General features: G+C 34.8%; 2 protein-coding genes across 3 annotated transcripts in view; both read right to left on the bottom strand.

Moving 5' to 3' along the window:
• Positions 1 to 2496: 2496 nt before the first annotated feature.
• On the bottom strand, positions 2497 to 4725 carry LOC122140039 (bolA-like protein 1). Of its 2 annotated transcripts, none has more exons than XM_042741682.1 (2): positions 4568 to 4725; positions 2497 to 3223 (listed from the first exon to the last, which is right to left on the bottom strand). In XM_042741682.1, the coding sequence occupies exons 1-2, from the start codon at positions 4615 to 4617 to the stop codon at positions 2767 to 2769; spliced, it is 507 nt and encodes a 168-aa protein (XP_042597616.1). In that variant the 5' UTR covers positions 4618 to 4725; the 3' UTR covers positions 2497 to 2766. The 2 variants fall into 2 exon arrangements, with proteins under 2 accessions (XP_042597616.1, XP_042597617.1); XM_042741683.1 differs by lacking the exon at positions 4568 to 4725 and adding an exon at positions 4273 to 4421.
• Positions 4726 to 5821: 1096 nt separating this feature from the next.
• The window catches only part of LOC109085994 (synaptic vesicle glycoprotein 2A-like), a 33139-nt gene continuing 21361 nt past the window's right edge, over positions 5822 to 17599 (bottom strand). Inside the window, exons 4-13 of the mRNA XM_042741681.1 lie at positions 17227 to 17378; positions 15746 to 15879; positions 15539 to 15628; positions 15032 to 15142; positions 13650 to 13738; positions 13396 to 13560; positions 12116 to 12249; positions 10586 to 10789; positions 10325 to 10484; positions 5822 to 9436 (exon numbers count right to left, since the gene is read on the bottom strand). Coding sequence (XP_042597615.1) covers positions 9253 to 9436; positions 10325 to 10484; positions 10586 to 10789; positions 12116 to 12249; positions 13396 to 13560; positions 13650 to 13738; positions 15032 to 15142; positions 15539 to 15628; positions 15746 to 15879; positions 17227 to 17378 — 1423 coding nt within the window. The 3' untranslated portion in view covers positions 5822 to 9252. The remainder of the gene's footprint in view (positions 9437 to 10324; positions 10485 to 10585; positions 10790 to 12115; positions 12250 to 13395; positions 13561 to 13649; positions 13739 to 15031; positions 15143 to 15538; positions 15629 to 15745; positions 15880 to 17226; positions 17379 to 17599) is intronic.

The raw sequence follows: 17599 nt of genomic DNA, 5'->3' as shown, positions 1-17599 counted from the left end.
TCTCCAGCAGCGACCCCTCATCACTGATGACAAACCATCTACCTATCTCAGGCAGACATCATGTGAATTGTACAATAACACTTACAAATAAGTTTAGGGTTAGTAAGAATGTATTTATTTATTTATTTTTGCTTCAGCAAGGATGCATTAAATTGATTTATATACAGTAAAATAATGTACAATGTTACAAAATATTTTTGCTTCAGCAAGGATGCATTAAATTGATTTATATACAGTAAAATAAAATGTATCAGTTTCCACAAAAATATGAAGCTGCACGATAGTTTTTAACATTGGTAAGAAGAAAGTTTCTTGAGCATCAGTATATTAGAATGATTTCTGAAGGATCATGTGACTGGAGTAATGATGCTGAAATTCAGCTCTGCATCACAGAAATATATTACATTTTAAAATACATATGACCCTTGAGCACGAAACCAGTCTTAGGTCGCACAGGTATATTTGTAGCAATAGCCAAAAATACATTGTATGGGTCAAAATTATCAATTTCTCTTTTATGAAATTTTTCTAATTCCTACCATAAATATATCAAAACATAATTTTGAAATCGTAATATGCATTGCTAAGGACTTCATTCGGACAACATTAAAGGCGATTTTTTCTCAATAACTTTAAAGGCAATTATCTCAATATTTTTCCAGATTTTCAAATAGTTGTATCTCGGCCAAATAATGTCCTATCCTAACAAACCATACATCAATGGAAAGCTTATTTATTCAGTATTACGGTTTACTTTTGATCAGGTGAATGCAACATTTTTGTGCGTAAGGGACTTCTTTTTTTAAAACATTAAAAATTTCCAAACTTTTGAATGGAAGTGTACATCAATATTTAATAATAATCTGGTACTTTAACATATAGAATATTCTCTAAACACTGTTTTTTGCATGTTCATAACAAATATTTTATCTTTTCTTTAATCTTTCCCTATCTTGTACTTATTTGAACAATGCTTGAAACTTGGTATGACAAGCACTTCCTGTGTCTATTTGCCTCTAAGATGAATTGCTTGATGTATTCCCCAATTGCAAGTCGCTTTGGATTAAAGCATCTGCTAAATGAATAAAAGTAAATGTGAATGTATATAACAATATTCTCTCATTATCAGTATTAACGAATCACTAAGAGAAAGTAATGGATGCACAATAAGCCAATTATTATTACAACGCTGCACGACCCTGACATGAAGATAAAGTTAATTTTGCCATGATGACTGGGTGAGTGTACTTTACGTGAATACTTACCATACAAATAGGTGGGGAAAACCCTCAGATTCCACATTTTCAAATAGTCGTATCTCACCCAAATATTGCTCCTAACAAACCATACATCAATGGAGAGCAAATTTATTCAGCTTTCAGATGATGTATAAATCTCAATTTCAAATAATTTACCCTTATGGATGGTTTTGTGGTCGATTAACATTAGATATTTATTTTTTTCCTCTTTTCATAGGCAGATCTGTTTTTCTGCATATCACCTATCTACCATATCTTCTTCACCTCTACATTAAAAAAATTTACATAAGGATTGTAAGCCTACATATTTTATTTGCTTTAATGAATCAATTTAACATTGCTTTGCTAAAAAAAACTTCTTTCAGATGTGTTTAATGTGGAGGATCCACTAACATTGATGCCAGATCCAATACTGCAGGGGTCAGACATCAAACTTGTTCTGCCACAAATGAAGCTCTGCTTATATTTAATTACATAACCAGAAGTGATTTTCAAGTGGAAGAGGCACCACTCCACAGACATCATGTTATACAGACACAGCTGCACTCTGATGATCTGTTGCCCTCTGGTGGTGTCATTTCTGCCAGTTACAGTACAGATACTAGAGATGTGAAATAATACAGTCCGGTTTTAAAAGCCAGAAGAAGAAAATTGCCTCTCTAGAACACTTGATTCTAATTGGCCAGCCGTCAATTTTTTATAAAATAATGACTGTCCATAGCAACACTGCTCATCTTCTGTTTCTACATGGTCTCTACAAGCAAGATTTTGAACTCACCATAATCAAATTAGGAAATATTAGGCCCATATTTTTTTCAAGAAGCAGGGCTGTGATATACAGTACATTATTTCCCAAAAGTTTTCATAAATTTTAAATAAAAAAAGAGATTTAATACTTAGTTAAAAGATATTTGAATACTTTAAATCTTTTAGATTAGATCTTTAGATTTTAATCTTTATTTGACCCTCTAACTTTAGCACTCACTATTCTATTCTATTCTTTAAAAAAATACATATATCTAACTAGCTTTCTAATCTTTGTGTATTCTGTCTGTTTTCTTTTCATTTATTATTCTATTCTATTCTTTTTGCTACCTGTACTGGACTGTATTAAGCTAACTGACACTTGTTATAGCACTTGTATATCATTGCTCTTTTGTTGAGCATTTTTTTGATTGCTTCCATTGTCCTCATTTGTAAGTCGCTTTGGATAAAATTAAATGACTAAATGTAAATGTACTTTGGTAATCATTTTAATTTTCCATGTGTTAAAACAAGAAGCACTTCCTTCCAATGTAAATAAAACATAAACCACATTTCATTATAGTACTTAACCAGTCCAAGCCAATAAGAACAAATTGCATAATAATAATAATGTTTTTATGAATTCAATTAAATATTGTGTATTAGTCCCATTCAGCTCCAGATGAGAAATATGCATGAAGCAAATGTGAAAAAAACTGATTATTATATTATTAAATACCCATCAACTCTAAGATTTGGTCAGTCAGTCTCGACCCGCCTTCAGTTTCTCAGCCATGGTGTTATCATGCTTGGATCCTCCCATGCACGGGGGGCTTTTGGCCAGGCTGGGGTTGCTGCTCCACTGCTGGGGCGTCTTAGCCTGGATGGCGAGGGCATGAACGCAGCTGCTGAGCTCCTCCCGCAGGGTCTCGTTTACAAGCCGATGACGCTGCAAGAGCGAAAGACCCTCAAACTGAGGACTCACCACCAGAACTCTGAAGTGGGACTCTGAACCAGCGGGTACGGCGTGCATGTGACTCTCGTTCATGACCTCCAGGTGCTCAGGTTTGAGTGCCTGGCCCAGTTTGTTCCGTATTGTGGTCTCCACAGGACCCATGTGGGGCCGGTGATGGGTCAGCTGTCTGGTTAAGGCAAGGGTGCAGGTGGAGGGACGCAGGCAGCGGAGAGCACTGGACAGCATCAGGCGCAGACAAGACCAGCTGCAGGAAAACATCTGTGGTTAATGAGGGGGTGAAGGTGGAGGGTGGAGGGAAGCGTAGAGCACTGGACTTGTCTTCTTAGGGACTAGAATTAGACAATGAAGCACTCTGTAATATACTAGTGTTGATGAGTGAATCATATTCATTGAGTGTTTTTCTGTTGAGGAGTGACTCATATGCATGACATGTAAATCTACAATAAAGAGTCTTTTAAAAACATTAGAAAAACATTTGTGTGTGGTAATTTTAAGTATTTCTATAAAAGGTTACACCAGATTCCCAGAAATATGCTTCAACTTACAAACTTGATTATTTACTAAATTGCAAGGGGGGAAAAAGAGCAAAGAGCAAAATTTATCTATTTCTCAGTAAGGGGTATTATATTATATTATATGATATTCTATTACTGATTTCTGTGATTTTATCAAAAAGTATGGATATCTATGTTTATGTTGGTGCAAAAAAAAAAAAAAGTTAATGCATTACTTTTTCAGCTTTTGGCAGGGATTTTACTAAAGGTGATATTAATGATACTTTGTAAATAATGACAAAAGAACAAACTTTAGAGTCATTAACAATTAAAATAATATCTCTAACATTTCCAGATTGCTTTGTTTGATCATAAAAATGACAACAATTTAAAAAAAAAACTTGAATATATATATTTTTTAATTTAGTCTTTTCATGTCAAAAGTTAGAGAACTATCCGAGAAACACTGGCAAAAATGGCAACATGTAAATAATTTAAAAATTCACCAATATGCTCAATTAATTTTTAAAGTAACTAGGACTTGAAAATGTACTAACGTTACATAGCAGCCATGATGCAAACAGAACTCATATTTCACGCTGTTGCTATGGTAACCTAATCTGGGGTGCGTTTCCCAAAACCATAGTTGCTAACTAAGTTAGCAACTTTGTTGGTTGCAATGCAATTTCCCATTGCCAACCAACTAGTTGCTAACAGGTTAGCAACTATGGTTTTGGGAAACGCACCCCGCCATGATGCAAACAGAACTCATATTTTGTCTATTTATCGCTGTTGTAACCTGATAAAACGTTGTCAAAATATGTATAAAAGTAAACTGCAACAATTGTCTGTGCACCAGGTTCACGTAGCAATCTCATTGATACATGTCATGCCGAATAAATAGTATATTTAAGCCGCAAACCGCATGCAGCTTCATAAAATATCCCCCCGAAAATCAGAAATGACATATTCTAGATTTGCCTTCATCGCTGCTTTTTAAAACATAACTTCATGCACAGGTTTACATAAGCAAACAGCACAGTGACAAGTGACAAAAAAAATGCACGATCAAATATCGAAATCATTTCTCTCACCTTTCGCCTTCGTAGTGTTGTTTATGTATTACACACAGGAAGCGATTCATGCAGATCCTCCTTCACTGTTTAGAAAGCCAGCGGCTGAAATGACATCACCGCCGCCTAACGGCTGGATAGAACGTTGCGTCAGATTCTCAGGGCACCTCTACATTTCGTAAACAGCCTAGTTTTCAAACACCTCAAAATTCGACTACGCGCGCGCATTTTAATTTGGCGCCAAATAAACGTTCACAAACAGAATTCGAATTCACCTTAGAGTGCGACCATAGCAGCTGCATAAATGTACATTATACTAAACAGTTTTAATACTACATATACAGTGATTTCGTACGGTACGTACTATTCCGTTAGTTAACACGTAAATACTGTTATTTCATAATTTGTCATTATATTGTAGATTTAGGCAACATCTAGAGATGGCTATAGCCTATTTAAAAATGTGATTGTTGAGGTTTGACACCCTAATCACAATTTGCTTTCTTAAGGACGTAGACACGTAAGCATTCTGTAACATACTATGATATGTAAGTCTATAATTAAGAGATGAATCTTTCAGTCCTGTTCCAGTTATATATATATATATATTTATATATATATATATATATATATTATATATATATTATATATATATATATATATATATATATATATATATATATATATATATATATATTTAATTTGGCACCATATAACTGGTCACAAACTGAAATCAGATTCGCCTAAGACTGCATAAAGTATATATAGGTCTATGCTAACCATTTTAACTCTATATATGTTTATACAGTGATTCCATAACATATTGTTGGCTATGTTACTGTAAGTTGACAACATATCTACTGTTTTTTATTTAATATTTTATTCATTTATTGTAGATTTACATATCAGAAGTAGCCTAGTAAGTACAAACAAAAATTAATTGTTTATTTGTGTGATAAACCGAAATTTTGATTAAATCTGAAAATTTCTGAAGCCCTGGAATATAGCAGACATGTCAAAGGCCTACTTAATTTAAACAAACTTTTTTGCTACTTTTACTACAATTTTTTTTTTTTTTTTTTTTTTTGGGAGCCAACCGCCAAGTAGGCTATTTCTATTTGCATGAAAACCAGGCCCTGGACCTTCTGTAAAACATTCATGTTTGTGTTTCACAAAAGAAGAACATGAAAACGTGATGGTGAGTAAACAATGCCAGTTTTTTCTTGAGTATAAGTTTGTCTGAGTGGTGCGTGCGTGAAGAACTGCACTAATCTATTCAAGCATTATACCATTTGTTTATTTGTATGTATGTTTTAAATCCATTGAGGGACAGTTTGAAATGCACAAGCGCAGTCCGATCCCCAGAATACGAGTCAAAAAACGCAAAGTAAATCTCTCACAAACTGTAATACAGAACCATTTTGGTAAGGATGGAATAGTCTCTATATTCAGCGATAATATCAACATTTCCATTCTCATGTACAAAAAAACAAATCACAAAATGAACAACATACAGTAGTACTCTATTTCTCATGTTCAACATTTTTTTTTCCTTTTTTGTTTTATTATTCCACATATTTATTCATTTACATACAAACATCTACGATCTCTACAGCACAGTACAATGATAAGGTGATAAACTCTCTGTCACATTGAAATTATGGCAATACACTGAAACTGACAAAAGCATCAGAAGACCTATGGTATATTTGTAGAGTACACAAATGTTGGCCTGTTGTTTTCTTTTAGCTGCTGTTTCATCAAATATGGCCAGCAGATATTTTAGTGTGCTTTCTTGCCCAATAGTTTGGGGGCAGAGTGAACATGTTTACCACTTATTGCTTTGTTTTCTTTTTGCACACGAGATTGATTGTTGCTAAGTGAACACATTTAGAAATACAAAAGACCCTGTAACAAAACCCAAAAGTCTTACAGCCAGTACACAATCTTAAGTGAGGACCAAATCCAGGACTGCTTGTACACAGATAAGTCATAGCTTCACTGAGATTAGTTACTGTAATTCACAGCATACAACAGCAATTATGACATACTCATTGTAATTCAACGAAGGGAACAACAGCTACACGTTGGAGATGTGAAGGGTTACAAACTGCAGGACTGTCTGGAAATGTTTTTGAAAGTGACATCAAAGAAGTTCAAGATGATTGGTTTGTGCGCACAAACAATTATCTAGTTTACTGCCCAACCAAATCTTTAATATTTATCGTTTTCAAGCCTTCCCTAAATTGTAACCAGCTTTTTAAACATTTGCAAGAGCACAAAGTGCGTCCCATCTGAGTAAAACACCTGATTGAGAGATATGTCTGTAGCCTCAAAACTTTGTTTTTCATATTGTTTTTATGTTTGGTTCACCACACCCTGCTAGAACGTCGATGTATTACAAATTACGTTTTTGTCTATGCCGTGATCTGCCAGTACAAACTGAGGAAGTAGAAAATATTTGGCAATTAAAGATGCGCACGGTCACACATAAAGATTGTCACTACAGCATCTGTGACACTACTGGTGACCGATGGTCACGGCAGGGATGGCAGTTTCTAGAATTTTGTAACTATGTAGCGCGTGGCACTGCGCAATACCGCTTTCTCCAATTGAAATAGGCTGTCTTAAACATTTTAAGAGCTTGAAAGTTACATCTGTCTAAAATGAATAGTTTGTGTTTGGTAACCACTTTGGTTGAAGTATTTTTAAATCTAAAAATGGTTGGTTGTATTGTGTGTCTACTCTGAGCACATAATATGGCTGCTATCCTACAAAATGGCAGTAAAGAACGTTGAGAATGACACCAAAAACAGTTTTCGTGTAAGTGCTGGCTGTGTTTACGAGCAACAGTGCTGAAATATAGCTTCCAGCCAGGTGGGGTTTTGTCTTCTCTGAATTTTATTTATTTATTTATTTTGTCATTATCTGGTTATTTAACCAGTTTTCCATGATTTTCCATGTATTAATTGTGCTTGGTAAAATGTAGCAGAATTGGACAAGTTGCTTGTCCTAATATGGGATATCCTATGTTTTTGCTTCCTATCAGATGTTGCTTTATTTTAAAAATCCATTTGGGTTTTTTTTTTTTTTTTTGATGCTATATTCTGTTACTGCTACCAAGTCACCAAAGAATTGAACATCAGGTCAACAATGATACAGCAAAAAAAGTCACCCTGCATGTGGCACTACATCTGTTTCTACAGATACTCAAAGTAAAAAATACTATAAAATCAAACTCTCATAAACAGTTATATAAATAAATACAAATATTCAGAGAACACTCAACATTTCACATGCAAGCACACATACTGTACTTCCATACTTACACACCCACACACAGACGGATACCTCTGTTTCTTTACAAGAACACAAGAGAAAACGTGAAGGAGGGTGATTGTGTGTGCTGCAAATCAGTGTATTGACTTGTTCAGTTATTTTTTTAATATATTTGCTTTGATAAAAAAAAATGAAATCCCTTAATGAACAGATAAACTGTATATACATACATCAAATGGAATCTATCTAAGACATATGTTGATACTAGTTCAACATTTGAACATGTAAATATCTTATATATATGTTTGTATATTTAATAATAGTTTGAGTGTTCAAACAGACAGACTTGAATTACAGCAAATTTTTATATATTTATATTCAATACATAATTTACATAATCATCAAAATAAAACTATTGTTTTAGACAGTTTAATCAAATCATATTGTGCTTCATTTGTTCATTTTTTCCTTTCGTTTTTTTCTTATGTGTTCAATGGATTTTTTGTATGAAAACGGGGCGAATGTAATGTTTGTCACATTCAAAAGCAACGTAACTAAAACTGCTTTGTGGATCTCAATAGGAACAGAAACTCTAGGACAAAGTATGATAGTAGCATAAAACAATGCAAAGTATGAATAATGGCATACAACCCATCATGTCTGTAATATCATATTTTACATCATGTCCAAAGAATCATAGGCTGAGAAGTGTAATACAGAGCACTTTCATCAGTTATGTTCACTATCTTCAAGCATATTCTTATGAATCGTTATGCTTCATTGCATGCACAACACCGTCAATAATCAGACATTTTGAAAGAACAACCGAATTTGAATTCCGAAAACCAAAAATGAGTGAACCACTGTCTATAATATAGTAATGTGACGTCAGTGTTAATGCATTAAAACATTTCAAAAGTGAGGAGTGCTTGAGCCGATATTGCAGACAATTGCGGCATCACACACTTTTTATATTTTTGGGACACAACAGACTAGAGTAAAGCAACAACATTAACCATCACTAGCACCACTAGATCAACACTGTCCATTCAAATATATCTATCTACTGGTTTCACGGGTCCTCAGTGATGGCTCGGGTGAAGATTAAAGGGAAAGTCAAAATGAACGTTAAATTTCACATTCATTCCATAACGCAAAGCTGGAATGTGTGTAACATGGCAGTTTTCCTACACACACACATACACACAGGGTTTCCAATATTCCTGTGAGACATCGGCAGGGAACATATCTATACAGGTAGATCTAAATGAAATCAAATTAAATTGAATGAAATTATAATATGATTGCACATATTGGAGGAATGAAGATATCTGTAAATGGTAGATTTGTGTCGGCTGCTTCCAGCATTGCTCACTCACGGACAGGGTCAAACTCAAACGCAGCCACCTGCATGCTGGAACGCTGCACTATTGAAGCACCTGACCGCGAGTCTCAGGAAGCTTGAGAGCCAAGAAGCTTCCAACTGCCAAAGCCCCTGAAGCGAAGAGGATGGGCACCGCTTTAGTGATGCCCACGAACGACTGGAAGATGCTGATGCCCAGAACTGCAGCTAACTTACAGAGGGCGTTTAGAAAGCCGAAGGCTGTAGTTCTGTGGAAAAGGAGAAAAATATGTACAATTTCACAAATTGGATCTGTCTATAAAGAAATACATCCTTCTTTTTCAAAGAAGTCTCTTATGCTCACCAAAGCTCCTTTTATTTGCTCTAAACCTGAAATATCATTACAATTTAAAATAACTTTTTTCCTATTTTGAATATATTTTAAAATGTAATTTATTCCTGTGATGCAAAGATAACTTTTCACCATCATTACTCCAGTCTTCAGTGTCACATGATCCTCATTCTACACTTTTAAAAAATTAAAGGTTCTTTATTGGTCACTGAAGGTTCCACAAAGAAGCTTGTTTATAGCAGAAAAAAGGTTCTTCAGAATAAGAAAAACATGATTCTTATAAGAACTGTTCACTAGAAGGTTCTTTGTGGAAAGAATTTTTCAGGACTCTGCTAAATAGAATGTTATTCGTGATCTTTTATAATATTGTAAATATCTTCAAAATGTTTCTGAAATCGGTTGTTCAGCGATTGAACTCTTAGGGGTGCTAAAGAGTCCATTTTGTTAAGCAGGCACTGTCAACATATTTTCTTAGAAATAATGCATAGCACTTTATGGCAGAACTGCTGAGACTTCATTCATTTTGACTGAGAATTTTTAGATATGCCCTAAATTATGATGTATTTGATCTGCACTGCAGTGGCAATGCAGCACAGAATTACTGACATACATTTGATCTATTAATCTTTCCAATCATTTCACACAGTGTGAAGAGAATCTTGCTTTACAAATAGATGTTTTAAAATGTGGCGTAAGTGCTCAAATATGTATTGAGATCACTGTTAAATACACATGCAGAGAGAAAAGAGGACAGTTGTGATAGATGCACAATAATCACAGAAATACATGTATGAGCTTGGCCCACCTCTTGTCCGAGGGGTACAGCTCCACAGTTAGCACATCCAGGGCATTCCACGACGCAATGCTGATGCCCCCAAATAGACAGAGCAAGGCAATCATAGCAGATTCGCTATTTCCAAATGACAGGAAGAAGCAGCTGACGCAGGAAATCACACTGGAACCCGCTGCACCAGAGTGAGAACAAATGTTTATTATTTTTTAAAAAGAATTCATATTACTCTGAGCTCCAAAACTATTTAGCACTGATTCAACTTGTTTTTCTTACCCAGCATTCTTAGACGTCCGATCTTGTCCATTAGCAGGGCAGACACGATGTTCCCAGGCAGGACAGCAAGTGTGCCGAGGAAGCTGACGAAATAGATCATGTAGGCGTTGTTCTCATCGCTGAAATCCAGCATACAGCCCTCTTTGTTATGCAGAAAAGTGCTGTTGATGAGTTTGCTGTTGATCAGCCGGTACTTGAACAAGTCTAGAAACAGATTAGGGCTCTTGTCAACCAATGCAGCAGCTATTCTTCCATTACACCAGTTAAAGTACAGTATGCAGGCGTTTTTAGGTCAAACTGCTGTAAGAATCAATAGGGTGACCATACATCCTCTTTTTTTTTGGACACGTCCTTGCTGGGATTTCTAAATTGCCCAGCTTTGGCTTTGTTCTCCTGTTGACAAGCTCTCTACAGTCCTCAAACATTATATGTAAGTCTCTTTGGGTTGCTTTGACCATTCTCTGTAGATCCCACCTTATTGCATCCTACATGTACAATGCCTTCACGCTATTGGTCAAAGTACTTACCTTCAGCAAATATGTAAAAAATAGCAAAGTAAAGCCAAAACCTGGATATTTTAGACAACTTAGAAATCATAGCCAAGACTTGTCTGGGAAAAAGAGGACGTATGGTCACCCTAAAATCATTAGACATCTTTATGCATGTCGTCTAATGCATTGAGCTTCTTTAAGACGCAGCTGAATTTTTGACATTTGTCTCAATACTAAAAGCTTGTAAGCTGTCTACTGCCTTAAAATGGTCATTCACACAGGATATGGATACTATAGTCATTGCCATCTTGGATTAATTTATTCCCATAACCTTTTGAAAAACAGCATTTTGCATGCCAATAGTGCATGGCAGTGGATGCATGAATATGCAGGAAAATTCAGGAAAACAAAAGAAGATATATCGAAGAATATATCGAAGAATGTTGACTTCTATAGTGTGGACAAAAAAACTAAGATGGAAATCAATGCGATGTGAAAAGGTTTGGTTACCAATATCTTCTTTTGTGTTTTACAGAAGAAAGAAATGCATGCAGGTTTGGAATGACTTAAGGATGAGTAAATTATGACAGTGAACTATCTAATGCTTTGGATAAAAGCATCTGCAAATGCATTCATGTAAACATTAAAATGCTGTCTATGTAGGCAGTGTACTAGGTTTTGGAACAGAGCCTAGCCTTTCTTAGCCTCATTATTTATTTGCAAGCTGCTCAGGGAAACAATCATAAACGCCCAGCACGACTGAATCAGGAAAAGCAGATTGTCATTCCTTTACAGACAGGCGGAGGAAGAATCTGAGCTGGTGTTGCTAGGATACCTGAAACATATTCAATGCATTCAATAGCTCTAGAAACAGGAGCCATTTTAACCGAAGAAAAACGTCATACGAGTGTCTTCTCATAAAGGATCAAAGCTTCGAACGACTACGGCTGGAATTCCAATATTTTCTACTTCTGAATGCTGTTGAATGCCAATGCTATATTTTTTATACCCAGAAGGGTGAAAGCTGTGGTTTTCTCACCTGTGTTGTAGAAGAGTGTGGAGATGAAGGTGCAGTTTTTGAAGAAGGTGTTGCTTGACGTGATATCCTCAAAGTAGCATTCCTCAAACAGGGAGTCTTCAAATACCATAGACTTCATCTTCAGATTCAAGAACCTTTAATGACAAAAAGAAAAGATTCACTAAGAAATTTGTATTGCTGCCTGAGAGGTATACAGAATTCCTTTAGCTTCTACAAAGTGGCCCAAATACAAATGGATAACCTGGAAAGTCTCCATCTGGTCTCTTTGTGATTTTGTATCATTCCTATTGGATTTGTTATGCATGTTGAGACAAATTTGTATTTAGACTTTATTGATGGTCATGGAATTAAAACGGCATTGTAACTATAAACTAAAAGCGTTAGCTGATAAGAGATTAGCTTATATATTAAACCACATTCCTGATTAGCTGAACATAAACTAGATTTGTGGGAAAGACTTTATCTACTTGAAGAGGAACAGCTGCTCATAATTGGGATGCATTATTTGAATAAAACTGTAGGACACTCACTGATTAATGGTTTCAAAGAGAGGCTGGAGGGTGATCACACTATCACAGGCTTCACATGAAAGCTTCTGAGGAACAGTTGCTCTGTTACAAACTCTAGAGAGCTGCCTTACGGTCTGCAGGCAGCCACCTACGTGAAATGTATTTCTCTCAACTCGTCTGTATTCGCATGATTTTTAGCAACACACTCTTGGATTGTCTTTCTAAAAAAATATACATTCGGTATGATCAAGGTTGTTATTGTAACGAAATCTAAAACTAATAAAAATAATTTTTGTTAAGTGAAATAAAGCTGAAATATAAATATTAGATGAAGAAACTCAATTTAAAGTTTATGTTTGAAGTACTAAAATTACTAAAACAAAAATAAATAAAAAATCTAAAGCCACAGTATATAGAAATATTTAATAATATTTGAAAAAAAAAAAAAAGTAAATTTTATATATATATATATATATATATATAGAGAGAGAGAGAGAGAGAGAGAGAGAATTTAAAGTTAATTTAAAATATTAATAAATACTGCATATGATGCTACCTTAGATTTTAGCTCAAAGAACCATAAATGAAAGAAAAACAAATGCGTGCTCAAAAGATAAGGTTGTTGTGTCATTCTCTCACAGTTAAATTGCATTTAATCTGGATTATACCTTTAAAAAACAAGCAAATGTCACAACACAATTCACTTTTCATAGAAAGGTCTGGCCTATTTACTGAAATATGTCCGGCATACTGGCTGTCAGCAGCGCTTACTTGTTGTTGAAGTACTCTCCATTCCGGTGGATCTGGTTCTCCAGGGTGAAGTTAAAGGTCATATGCTCTACTTTCTCTTTGATGAAGACCTTTGTGCGAGAGGAGTACTCTTGTTTCTGCAGGTATTTGATCATGTCAGGGAACCAAACAGTCAGCCCATAGTAGCTGGAGACAGAGAGCAACAAGACATGAAACGATGCAGAGATGCATTCATAGGATGGGTTGGAAAATGCATGTGGTTCAAGGTAGTCTACCTGAAGGACATGGAAAACCACACGGCCATCATCATGTAGGTGATCCTCCGGTACTCTGGATTAAATACTGTCAGGAAGTTGCCCCACACCTGGAAAATAAAGCAGGATTTTATTTGAGTCCAATGTACTATAGAGACTTTAGTCTTTGTAATTTATGGAAACTAATATGTGTCAATCAGAATTGCCATGGTTACAAATCACTAAAACAAGAATGTTAACATATGACCACCCACTCACTTAGTACTCAGCAAATTGGTGAGGGCATTATTATTTCCTTCATGCAAAGAGGTTAACCAATTATAATAACAATCATTTACACACTGTATATAAAATGCTGTTTAAAAGTTTGGGGATGAACAAGATTTTTTAATGTTTTTGAAGGAAGTCACTAAAGCTGCATTTATTTGATCAAAAATAAGACGTGTCACTTGATCATTCTAAAATGCTGATTTGTTTCTTAAGATATATTTCAGTAACACTTTATTTTAAGGTGTCCTTGTCACATGTTACATGTACTTACTATTATAATAACAATAAATTATGCTAATTACATGCAAGTAACCCCAAACCCTAATCCTAACCCTAACCATATAGTAATACATGTAGTTATTAAAAAATGTATAATTACACGGTAACAAGCATGCCTTAAAATAAAGTGTAACCAATATTTTGTGTTATTATAAATGTTGAAAACAGTTGTGCTGCTTGGTGTTATTTTATTATTATTGTTATATAATTTTTATATTTTCAGTTTTTATTTTAATTTGAGTTAGTTTTGCTCTTTTGTCATATTAATTAGTTTTTGTTCTTTTAAAATATTATTTTGATTTTTTTTTTAGTTCAGTTTTAGTTCAGTTTTAACTTTTATTTATTTCCAGTTAGTAATTTTAGAGCTTCAAAATAAAATTATTTTAGTAAGTTGCCAAGAAGAGCTACTATTTAGATCTTCATTTAATATTTTATTATTAATTATTTTTTTATTTTGTTTTTAGGTTAGTTTTAGCCCCGGTGTTGCTTAATATTTTTGTGGAAAACGTGATTTTTTTTTTTTTCAGGATTTTTCGGTGAATAGAATTTCCAAAAGAACAGTATTTAAATATAACTCTTTTGTAACATTACAAATGTCTTTTCTGTCACTTTTTATCAATTTAATGCATGCTTGCTGAATGAAGGTGTCTGCTAAATGCATAAATTTAATGAAAAAACTTACTGACTCCAAACTTTTGAGCAGTAGTGTTCAATGAAATGATGACTTTTTGGTGCAAGAAACTTTGACTGATATAAAACAAAATGTGCAGAAGAATAGAATATGTCCTCTGTAGATCATGTGAAATTAAAATTTGATTTGTTTGAGTGATTTTTGCGGTGTTATCATACTCTACCTGATGGAAGAGGTTGGTCAGCTTGATCCTCCAGCGCTTATGCCAGGCTGTGGCCTCTCCACCCATGTCAACCAGCTCATCCATCTGTTTCACCGTCTTAATAGTGGTTACCTGAGGATTTCACAGCATGCTTCAAAAACGTGCCTTCATACTTCACTGATATACTCAGTTTTGTAGGAAATGTTTTCGGTAGGAATAGCCTATATTAACGACAGTACTTGGCAAAGATAGGTGAGCGTGTCTAATTAACTAGATTAAGATTTACAATGCTAATCGTTGCAGACTTTAAAAGGGTCCATAGTACTTACAGAATGTTGTTTACGTTCCCAAAATAAAAAATAACTTTCATTAAATGTGCATGAAAGCCAATTTAACTCCATTTCGGCCAGATAAATGGAAACCCATTAGCCTGGCTGCATAATTCATTTCTAATTCATACTGAGAAATGAATATTTCCACAGTTCACTTGTTATTGTTCTTTCTGATGGTGAATCTGGCAGTACTCACAGAGAAAACCCTCTCCGGGTAGCCCTTGGCCCTCATGTTGGTGTCATGGACCTGCTTCAGAATCATCCATGCTTCATCATGTTTTCCGTTCTGTTAAAACACACACATTGCAGCAAAGTCATCTTTCATTTAGGAACTTATTCTGCACTTCTACCTACAGCATGAACCAAAAAACAGTTCCAAGCCGGGATGTGGGACGTCACTAACCTCCAGGAAGAAGCGTGGGCTCTCTGGCATGGTGGTCAGCGCTGCGATAGCGGCGACGGACGGGAACGCACACACCAGCACAAACACTCGCCAGCTGTGAAACTGGTAGGCTGAGCCCATCTGGAAACTCCAGCCTGGTTAAAAGGAAAGGGCATATATTACTAGTTGCAAAGAATCAGGCTCAGAAACAAGCTTTTCCATTAAGGGGCAAAATTCCCCACTGGAACTGATGTCGAGTGGCATTTTTTACCTTTGTATTGTATTCTTGTATTCTTCAGTTAATCCAATCAATCAGAATACTATAGATTTTATTAAAATCTAAAAAAGTCCAAGGTGGCACAGAAGCCGCATCTGACATGGCATTTACAGCATGTTTAATAATGGTTTATTTTGTTTGTAAATATGTTATGAGATGAATGTAATTTTAAATAGCCTCAAAAGTACATACAAATAATAAACAGAAACTAAATATAATGTCCTTTCATGCATTCCAATCATAATCGATTTTGTTTAATTGTGCCCCCATTAATTTTTTTATTTATTTTTTGCCCCAGCATCTTGCATTTGGGTGATATTTTTATGATTTAGGTTGCATTTTTGCCCCAAGCCCTTGTTCATTTCTGAGCCTGCACTAAATGCACATTTACAAAGTCATAAAATATTAAAAATAATTAATGATATCAAAATGTTTCCATTATTTTCACTGTAAACTTTTTAAAGTGTGAATGCTAAAAAATACCACATATTTAACAACTAATAAATTATACAGACTTCAGTCTTTCAGGGACAGAGAAACCACACTGAAAAAAAAATGGTTAGTTAGATATGATTTTTTTTTTTGTGGTATTATTTTTTTTGTTTTATTTGATTTTATTTTATTAAAAAAAAAAAAAAAAATTATTTTTTTTATTATTGATTAATTATGAGTATTTTAGGATACATCAACAAAACTACATTTAAGGGTAAGATTGGGTATTAGTAGAAATAGCTCTTTAATATAACAGTTACAGGTTACCACTTTTTACATTGCATTATAACTTTAGTGCATAATTAATATTCACATATAACATAATTAACAGTCATCCCCCAAGCCACACCTGGAACAGTTTGTGCGCAAGCTTGTGTGGACAATGTTTTAGGATTCATTATGGCAAAAAAACTCAAGTGACTGACATTGCTGTAGGCTTTTAAAATCATGTTATCGTTTTGAAGATAAGCTGATGAGATTTATAACCACTTTTAACATTGTCCCTTAATCATTTATTGATCATCACATGACATGATAATTGGTGGAATTACTTTCAGTGACATCTGGATCTTAAGTTACCGGTTCAGTCCCCTCCGGAGTAAGCTGAGGTTAAGTGTCCTGCTCAAGGGCACAGTGGTGATAGCTAATGGAGCTACAACCTTTCAGCTACCAGCTGAGATCAATTAACCATTAAGCTACAGAACACCACCCAAACAATGAGCGTGATGGTTACCATAGTGGGGGATGATGGCCCAGGCCATGGCAGCAGCGTAGATGCCTCCAAACATCCAGAACATGCAGAGCCAGCTCAAGTGCTCACCACGCTTCTCTTGAGCCAGAAACTCAGAGTAATACGAGAACACAATGGGAATAGAGCCACCGATCCTACAGCACAAAACAGAGAGGGACTCCATCATTTAAAAAAAGAAAAATTAAAAAAATAGAATATCTCATTTAAAATTAAACATAACAGTGCATTTGTGCACCATTATAATTTTTTGAATTTGAATTCAAAGCTAGTAAAAATACCAGGAAGTAGAATTAAAATGGAATGAAATTGAAAATGAGGTAACTGCTGTTTTCATTATTATTTTATTTTTTACATT

Source organism: Cyprinus carpio, chromosome B16, assembly GCF_018340385.1.
Source record: "Cyprinus carpio isolate SPL01 chromosome B16, ASM1834038v1, whole genome shotgun sequence".
NCBI lineage: Eukaryota > Metazoa > Chordata > Actinopteri > Cypriniformes > Cyprinidae > Cyprinus > Cyprinus carpio.
This window is presented reverse-complemented; position numbering and strand designations above follow the sequence as displayed.

Excerpts from the sequence above, each read along its gene's own strand:
- LOC122140039 (XM_042741682.1), bottom strand. The coding sequence starts at position 4,617 with ATGAATCGCTTCCTGTGTGTAATACATAAACAACACTACGAAGGCGAA. Across the intron at positions 3,224-4,567 it reads CAACACTACGAAGGCGAAAG|CTGGTCTTGTCTGCGCCTGA; the intron begins GTGAGAGAAATG and ends GTTTTCCTGCAG.